Source organism: Penaeus chinensis, chromosome 4 (assembly GCF_019202785.1).
Source record: "Penaeus chinensis breed Huanghai No. 1 chromosome 4, ASM1920278v2, whole genome shotgun sequence".
Classification (NCBI taxonomy): domain Eukaryota; kingdom Metazoa; phylum Arthropoda; class Malacostraca; order Decapoda; family Penaeidae; genus Penaeus; species Penaeus chinensis.
Window position 1 is genome coordinate 7,870,679 of NC_061822.1, and position 9,804 is coordinate 7,880,482.

The 9,804-nt window shown below is 43.1% G+C and overlaps 1 protein-coding gene across 1 annotated transcript in view; it reads left to right on the plus strand.

The window, feature by feature from the left end:
* Positions 1-2,260: 2,260 nt before the first annotated feature.
* The window catches only part of LOC125025019 (uncharacterized protein DDB_G0284459-like), an 8,148-nt gene continuing 604 nt past the window's right edge, over positions 2,261-9,804 (plus strand). The window contains exons 1-4 of the mRNA XM_047612861.1: positions 2,261-2,418; positions 8,979-9,324; positions 9,438-9,507; positions 9,614-9,804. The exon at positions 9,614-9,804 is cut by the window's right edge and continues 604 nt beyond it. Coding sequence (XP_047468817.1) covers positions 2,393-2,418; positions 8,979-9,324; positions 9,438-9,507; positions 9,614-9,711 — 540 coding nt within the window. The 5' untranslated portion in view covers positions 2,261-2,392 and the 3' untranslated portion in view covers positions 9,712-9,804. The remainder of the gene's footprint in view (positions 2,419-8,978; positions 9,325-9,437; positions 9,508-9,613) is intronic.

Genomic DNA, 9,804 nt, shown 5'->3' on the forward strand with positions numbered 1-9,804 from the left:
TTTGTCCATGTAGCTTTATTTTCAGTGAAAACACTTTCGAAACTAATGATAATATACTACCGAGTTGTATCTAACTGAACATCACGTCTGAAGGATTCCCAAACTCACGGCATTCTCAAGCCAGGCCGCCCGGAAGTGCAGATTGATCTTTATCCTTCTGTCTCAAATCAACTCAAGACATTACTTGCGTCATATCATTAAATCGGTCTCGCAAACCCGGGATTTCAAATCAGAAAAAGCAAACGCTCCCATCGCGAACAATACCACCCAGCCAACACGTTTCTTTGTCTACTCCACGCCGCGAGTATTGCCATCGCGGCTGGGGTCTCCTTAATTTCATCAAACTTCTAAAACAAGACCTTCTCATACGACGGCAATTTCGCAGGCATGTCCGTTCAGATAGCAACAGATTTTCTCGCCAATGCGTATGCGCATATTCTCTAGCTGGCATCTTCCACTAGAGAAATATTTACTAAAGTTGACCATACCCGGCACACAACACCGAACGTAGAGCAGGAAGCCGAAAGGAAATGCCCTTTTCTCGGGTTTATTTTCTCGTGATAACTGATATGTAATATTTCCTATTGTGAATTATAGTCACCAGAAGTGATAAACAGATCTATTTGATATTCATGATAAAATGATGATTATTCATGTACTCCCCGTCTAACAATATTTTATTCTCTAACAAATCATTCTCATTTTCAACAACTTGAACAGCGATATTGATCTAATAACAAAATAAAGATAGTGCTACAATTAAAAGCAAACTAGTTTTCATACTGGAGGCGAGGGACTGCAGGCGCCACACACAGCTTTGGCGTGGTACCATGGGAAGCGAGAGCCTCACCCAAAAAAATGCGTCTGTACCTGAGAACCATTACAGCATGTAAGGCAGTTGGTCAGCGACGTCTAAAGAAAACCTCAATGCATACAAAACTTATATTGAGAACTTGGTTCCATCAGCATCGTCATCATCCCTCCATCATAACGGAGGCGAAGGAGTTTTTAAAACCGAGAAAAATATCTTACATCCTGTACTGAAGTTTAACCGAGAAAGGGAGGGGTAGGGAGAGATGGAGGCAGAGAGGGGGAAGGATGGAGGGGGAGGGGGAAGGGAGAGAAGAGGGGGGTGAACTCCCTTCACTTGGTCCCTCCACCCAAGGTTCCCGCGCTCTCCCGGACACTCACCCGGCGGGGAGGGGGGAGGGAGGGGGGCAGGAGGAAGAGAGGGGGAGAAGAGAGTATGTTCAAATTTTGCTTTTCGTGGTTCGTTTATAAATGTACATACATACATACATACATATATGCTTAGATACATATATAGATAGATAAATGTACAGTACATGGAGCTGTGGCTCACGATCAACAAGATTATTCTTATTTTTACTTTCATCAATACTTCATGGGTATTCTATCAATAAAGTTTGTCGAGCCTAAATAACCAATTTACTTTTCTTAGATTACTTCCTTAGTAAAGTACTATAAAATGTATATTTAACTAGTTGCCTATAAAGTTGCCGCATATGACATGTACATAAATTTATCAATAAGTCTTGTATTTGTTACTTAAGGATTGACAAACGTTTTGACATAAACCTCGCTCTCATTAAAATAGAAGATTGAAAAGCTTGTCATCAACATCGAAGTAGATGAAGGTACCAACTGAAGAGCGTACCATGCATGATCAATTTCAGGTACCATGCAATTCATGTCACGGTAAGCAACAGGTTAATACAAGGATTTTATTACTCAAAAATTACCGCCAAATATTTAAACATAATAAATAAAACAGAGGAAGTACTCGAGAGGTGACAAAGTTCATTAAAAACCGCCACTAATGCCTATGGAGATTAACGGAAAGTATGAGAGCAATGGGAAACAGTCTTCATGAAGGATTTTTAGCGACCGCGCGGTAAAGCGGCGGCGCCTCCACGCAGCTGTGTCAGATGGCCCGCGCTTTCAGATCGTTTCAAATGTCAAGTTTCATTATCCTTGACAATTAATATGAATATAGCTGTATAAGGTTCTGCATTTATGTAAATTATAATATATTTATTAATTACAAGTAGTATATCCTAACGTCCAAAGACTATTAATAACAAAAATCCCCTAAAATAGCACCCTTCTTTCGTAATGTGGCACCAGCGCAGTGACGTAAAATGTAAACTCCTCCCAGTAGGCGGAGCCAGAGCCGTTGTCATGGCGACGCTGCGCTTTTGTCGCCCCCGCGCGGTGCATTGTGGGTCCCGCCTTGTGCGCGCGAAAGCCCGCGATCAACGAATCTCAGTCTCTTGCCTCACGAACGCGGAGCGAAGTGGACCTCTTGCTGTTGCGCTCTCGGTTCCATTGTTAGTTTTCTTTGCAATTACCAACCCAAACCAATTTTACAATGGCCGATACTGCTGCTGAGGTTGTGTAAGTATTACAAGCATTAGTGTGGTTTATTTACTAAAAAAAAATATATTTTAGAAGAAAAGTGGTGGAAAAAACGTGATTTTTTTTCTTTCCCATTGGAGGAAAATGATGCCGGCTTTGTGTGCATGGAGTGTGCGCGACTTTTAAGGCAGAAATGGCTTAAAAAAGAGCGGCGAAGAGTGCAGCAGCGTCGTTGAAAATGTGCTCTTTGTCGAGGAAAAAAAGGAAGTGTGAATGTGACGTTAGGTGATGTACGGTATTGATGAAATGTTTAAAAAATGTGAAAAGGAGGTAAGGTCCGTTTTCTTTTTTTGTTCGTTTCTTTTTTTTTCCCATATAATTTGGCGGGAATAACCTACTCCCCCCTCCCCCCTTCCCCCCCTCCCATCACATCCTTTGGGGTTATTGTACCCCCCTCGATTATTCCTTTTTTTATCGCCTATGTACTCCTTGCTTTTAATTTCATCTACTCTTGTTAATTTGAATTATCTTGTGGAATTTCTGTGATATTTATCGTCATTTCCTCGGTATAGGTAAAGTTCTGACTAGCCGTCTTTAAACCGGAAAAAAATATATGCATGTGATAGAGCAAATAAATCTAAGAAACTTATCTTCTATGAACTTCCGTCGCAAATCAGAAATAACGAAGTTATTGGACACGCAAGTGTCACAGAGCCCCAAATGAAAAACTATCTCAATATTTTAAAAATCGCCATCCGATATCCTTTCCTACTTTTTGTAAACAAAACAATGATACCGTTTTATTTTGGTTCATTTATTGTAATACTTTCATTTCGTAACTACAAAAATTCCCCATAAACTTACATGAAGGTGATTTTCTTTCTACATTAAAATGTCTGACAATACACGAGTAATACCATCATAAAATCGAGTATTTACAGTAATTATGACATTTCTTACTCTGCGCAAATCGATGTGTATGGTCCATATTACGGGCAAGAGGGAACTGAAGAATTGCGCGCGATTTTCAAAATCAACAATGTTACCGCATGAACAGCGCACGAAACCTTTTGAAACTTTTATTCAATACCACATCCGCGTGACATTTGTCACGAAAGCCAAAAGCATTACAGGAAATGCTATAAACCAATCACAAGGCAAGGAAAGCAAATATACCAAATCTTTGCTCAAAATGGATCTCAGGTGCGTAGGTTGTGACCCGCATTACTATAGAGTTATATCTGATTATTTTGAAGAAAAAAAATGATAACGCTGTAGAGTTCCTGAGAGCACACGGTGTTTTGCCAAGAGCGGTAAGTTGCCCGCATTGCGATTTACCTTGCAAATATCGTGAAGATCGACATATATGGTATTGTGGCAGATAGAAAAAATAGCAAAGACAAAACGGCGTAAAAGTTGCGTTTTATCGACCAGCGATTACAAAGGCACGTTTCTAAGCCAACTAGCGTAGATTGGAGGAGTTTTTGTTCTGAAGTAACCGAATATTGGTTACAAAATCAAAATTCAATAGGAGGTGCCGGTGTAATACTTGAGATAGACGAGACGCTGCTCGTGCGCCGTAAGTATAAGAGGGGCAGACAGTTGAGCCAGGTCCCGGGCGAAGCTAGAACTTCGCAAATCATAAAGAAGAAGAGCCAGGTGTGGGTCTTTGGGGGTATTGAGCGTGTGAGTAAAAGGAAATTAATTGTGCCATTGGTTGACACTGACCGCAGTGCAGACACGCTCATACCCCTTATTAAGAAATATATAAAACCAGACAGTGTGATATACGGTGATGGATGGGCTGCCTACCGTAACCTACAACACCATGGTTACATGGTGTTGAAAAAGAATTGATTAATTCATGTTTTTCACAAGCGGCAGAATTATACACGCCGCAAGGCGGGAAAGAAAGAATTCTTCCGTCACCTGCCCCCCCCCCACACACACAGTTCCTCTGGATGGTAGTTCTTCAGAGAGCGATTAAAATCGGGTAAGAGGTCACACTTACCTGATTGCTTGTATGCATATGGTAAAATAAAACCTAATACAAAGCAAATACCTTTTTTCGCGCACGTAAAGACATATTTCTTCTGAAATACCGATAATAAATTATTAATGTGTGAAACAGTAAGACAAGGACACCATGTATAACGACCAATTACTGACAACTTGGCGATTACAGACTGAGAAATTCTAGCCAATGAAAACTTCAGGCAATGACGTCACAGTTTTCTGACCAATCAAAAACAGTTTTTTCGGAAAGCCCTGCCCTCGCCCATGGAAAACCTTTAGTGTGTATCTGTCCGGTGGTCAAGGAAGTGTACGTGTGAAAAAAAAATATAGTAGCCGGCAGAAATGTTTACAAATTGCGAAATACACGTATAACTGGAAATATTGCTACGCCGAGGACGTGTTATTGTAAAACTTAATAACGGAGACGGGACGATATAAGGTTAGTAAAATTTAAGTAACGTTTAACGAGAACCGGCGAAATCTACATAGTTATTGCACGAAGTACATTTCAAGTAATAAGCCAATTAATGTAATAAAAATGCATACTTTTAATAGGATAATAATACATGCATTATTAATACAAATTATTTCCGATTTGGCTATTGCAACCGACCGCAGTGGGTGTCGTGGCCGCGCGCGACGAAATCAGGCTAAAGCTTTAATAATTCCGCGGGACGAGCAATAAGGCTTGGCTGCGCGGCCTGAAGCCTCGCCACGGCCTCCGAAGTATTTTCGGCTCAGGCAAAGGTCAATAAGTTCCATCTTACATTTTAAGACAAGTATAAGTATTGAACGGTTACCATATTTGACGACAATCATCACTAAAGTTTGCAAGGTGTGTTACAAAAATGTGTAAGTTTTTTGTTTGAGAATAAAATTCACGGAGACTGCGTGTGCCGTTGCGGCACGGTCTCCGTGCGCGACACGTAACTGTCAGTAGCGCTTTTTTTTGTTTCTTTGCTTTGCGCGACACGTAACTGTCAGTAGCGCTTTTTTTTGTTTCTTTGCTTTGTATTTATTATCGCAGTCAATCAAAATACCGTTGTTATTTGAGGAACTATTAATGAAGCTTGTGTATGAATTTGAAACGGTCATCTGGAAACTTTCGAAACGCATTTTCATATTGAAAAGTTGATTGTGCCCAAACATGGTTTGATTCATTTGTATTGTCCGTCAATCAGGCAAAAAATAATCCTGGATTTAACCGCCGAATTGTATACCGTAATTGCATAGGTGAAACATGGCCACTGTCCCCGTAGAGTTTCAACAAACCCGATTTTAAGTTAATTTAGTGTTTTTCTTGTTTTTCTGTGTGTAAATCATGCTAATTACCCCCCCTTAATACAGTGCGAAGCCGAATCTTACACATTTGATCAACTTTGCCGTCGGGGAATACAAGTTCCGCTTCTCATCAACGAGTCAAATGCGACGGAAAGCAACAGCATAACAGCGTTAAACTACGAGGGGAGATTACACTCCAAAAAAAGTGGTTTCGAAAGTCGGAGGCTGGATGAAACTTAACATTTACCATTTCCTCCTCCCCCCCTCCTTTCCTAAACCTCTCTCCGACCTCTGACCCCGACAGACCGAACAAAGATGTGCCGGGTTGGCGGGAATTTATTTTCGCCGGACCGGCATTTTTGGGCCGGGCTAAATTTTACGGCTGTCAAATATTCCTGCTTTCCTGCCTCCCTCCCCTCCGTCCCTTTCCCCCCCTCTTTCTCCCCCACCCCCCTCCCCTACCTATAGACCACTGATAATGATTTTGGTTCGATTTGCCGTCCTGTCGTGTTAGTATTTCCGTGTTCGCGTGGAAACGTTGGAGACTTCGCTTTGTCTGGTATGTCCGTTTGGGAAGCGGCGGGGTGCAGGAGGGTGGTGGTTGGGGGGGGTGGGGGGAGCGTCAGGGACCGGGCCAGTTCGTTAGGGACGGTAAACGTTTCCATGGGTATACGATGCATAATTTATGCCCCGTAGATTGCATGTTAATATTCAACGTTTTGCGATAACCATCTCCGCTCATTTTTGCTGGACGTACTCTATTGATCAAGTAGCAAGCGGTCCGTGCCGGTTCTTTCCAAGCAGTTCCGGTTTTGGCCGATTGCAACAGGAAATGTTTTTGATGACGGGAATTTCTCGGACTACCTTTCATAACACTGGTCTCGGGACTTCAGATCAACGTTTCCACGTGGCGACTTGAATACCCCCCCCCCTCTCATCCCCCCTCTATCCTCCACTCCGCCCACTCCAAGGTTACACTTCAGTGGCTCAGGTTGTTGCTCTTGTGAAGGATGTTAGGCATTGCACAAATTCTTTTGTGTATTAAGAGATGACTGGGGGGATTCTTTTCACTTTCCAGGTCGCATGTTCATTATTACGTTGAGGTATATTTAGGCACTTACTATGCTTTTAGGAGTTGCAATTACGTGTTCTGCGGTCAGTGTCTTCATTTCGTTCTACTTCCCCCACCCACGCTTAGATCCGTTTCTCTCCACTACTGCTACTTCTCGTGGATCTGATTTTCTTCGGCCTCTTCACATGTTTCCTCCTCCTCCTCCTCCTCCTCCTCCTCCTCCTCCTCCTCCTCCTCCTCCTCCTCCTCCTCCTCCTCCTCCTCCTCCTCCTCCTCCTCCTCCTCCTCCTCCTCCTCCTCCTCCTCCCGAATCTTCTCAGATCTATTGCGCTCCAATCCTCCCCTGATCTCGGCTCTCTCCCATCATAGATCTGTTCCTCCCATCTTCCCATAGATCTGTTTCTCTCCGTTCTTCCCTCCCCCCTTCCAGACTTTTCTCCCCCCTCCCCTAATCTTTCCAGATATTCCCCCCCCCCCGATTTCCTTTAATATCTCCTCCCTCCATATCTCAGATCTATTTTTTTTTCATCCCCCCATCTGATATTTTTTCGTCTCCCGCTCCCCATCTCTATTTCTCGCACCTCCCCCCCCCCCCCGCAGTCAGTTTATAGCACCCCCTTGCCGAGCCTCCCATCTCGTCAATTCTCCCCTCCCCCTCCCCTTTCCCCTATCTCATTTCGTCTTTTTCACTCACCCTTTCCATATTAGATTTTCTTCTCCCCTCTCCCACTACACTAGCAGATCTCCACCCCCCTTTTCATCTCGGGTCTTCCACTCCGACTCCCCCCCTACCCATCTCCCCACCCCCTCCCTTCATCTCGTATCTCTCGACCGTCTCCCTCCCATCCCGTCTTTCCCTTCCACATCTCTTCAATATCCCCTTGGATGCTCCTGGATGCTGGTCACCGCGCGTCTCAACTTAAAGGTGTTCTGAGTTTGGTACTTGATTGGTGGCCTTTGTGGAATTTGGCTCAGTATTATTTTGGAGCTATGCTTAGCAAAATTTTGTTTCAGAACTTTTCGATTTGTCAGTCGTTTAGTCTTCTAATTACTCATTCAAGCAAGCATTACGCAAACTGTTACTCAGTCGGAAATTAGAACGGATTCCTCATCAGACAATTCTGGCGGCTTCACTCCGGCCGTTGTGACGCTTGCACTTTGGGGAAGGATGTGCTCATCCTCATCCGCTTCTTATATTTGCTACAAGGCTTAGTCATTGAGGCTTTATATAGGGAGTTACTCGCCTTCCAATGTTAGCTGGACGAATATTGATCGCGGACGTGGAGTGTGACCGGTTTAGAGGTTACACTACTACAAAATAACTGGTTAATATTAAACATAATTTGTATTGGTGAACTGGGCGGCTAAGAGAGGCACATGGTCTACCTTTAATACAGGCATGTGATTATCCAGTTGTATGGCATTGTAACTAATCCGTATCTAACTCCTAATGAAAACTCGCGAATTAATCCTGTCACATTGTTTTTATCGTGAACATCGCGGAACCTTGTAAGAGGGATAAAGTTTTCAGTAACGAGTTTAAAACTAGTCGAATAAACGCAGGATGTTGGTTTCCGGTGCACTAGTTCGCAAAAGCGGGGTTTATTGTAGTTGGTGTTGGGGGGGGGGGGGGTCCTGGGAGCGTGGTAAGGGTTGGCGGGAACGGCCGATTGACTAGTTCCGTGAATTTTAATTCTGAAAATTGAGTTGATAAGTGGCATAATGCTTATATCGAGGGATTTGAATGCGTTAATAACCCTCTTTCATTATAATCGAAAAATAATTACTCGTGACTTAATTACACCGACTTTTAAAGGCATGCTTGGCATTACACCCAAGGCGCCTATAATTAGTGTTTGTGGAGCTTAGTGTTCAGTGATGGGCACTGAAAACTAGGTTTTCTTTGTTCTAACTATTGTATACATTTTAACAATTTAATGGGACCGCATCATGCGATCCGTCAATAGGCTTTGGCTACGTGTTCTTGGAAGCTAGGGCCTGGCTGGATCTTTTTAACGATGCTTCACCAGAGTAGTGTATAGAATTATCGTGGCCTTTGCCGGAACCTCATAGCTTTGAGTCTGAATGTATCGGTCATATTAATTAATCGTGTTATCTTTATTGATGCAACGTTTTTCTTCCTTTTCTTTACAAGGCAGTAATTATCATTGTTTATCTTGTGCATTTCATTTGATTATTACCTTCCTTAATGCCATTTCCTTTACCACAGTGCCACTACCCCTGAGGTCACCAAGGAAGTCCCTGAGACCAAGACCAAGACCAAGACCGAGGAGGTAGAAAAGGTAGAAAAGGCTGAAAAAGTAGAAAAGACAGAAAAGGCAGAAAAGACAGAAAAAACAGAAAAGGCAGAAAAGACAGAAAAGGCCGAGAAGGTCGAGAAGGCCGAGAAGGCCGAGAAGACCCCCGCCGAGGAGTCTAAGGAAGCTAAGACCGAGGAGAAGGCAGCCAATGGTGACAAAACAGAGGAAACCAATGGTGATGCAACAGAGAAAACAGAGGAGGCCAAGGCTGAAAAAACCGAGGAGGCCAAGAAGGAGACCAATGGCGTAGAGAAGGTATGCAGGGAATGTTTTGTTTTCCGTTTTTTTTTTTTTCCATCGCATATGATAAATTGCTTGGTTCTCATTAATCCCCATTTATCTACAATCGTTTAATTGCAACTCCACAGGAAGCTGATAAGGAAGCCAAGACCAACGGCCACAGCGAAGAGACTAACGGCGTTGCTAATGGTGATTCTGGTAAGTTTTGTTAAGTATTGTGTGTCGTAATTGGTGTATAAACTGAATATGGACAAACCTTTACAGTATTTTGAAATGATGCTAAATTTGACCAATTGTATTACAGAGAAGCGTGCAGCAGAGGAATCTGAAGCCACCTCACCCACAAAGAAGGCAAAGGTTCAAGAGGAGACCAAAGAGGCTGCAGCTGAAACCACTGCTTAAGTCTGTCTTCCGCTCTTGTCCCCCAAGACCCTCACTCTAGCCTTCTCAGAGACCCCCTTTTTTTTACTGAAACAATCTTGCTGTTCTTTTCTT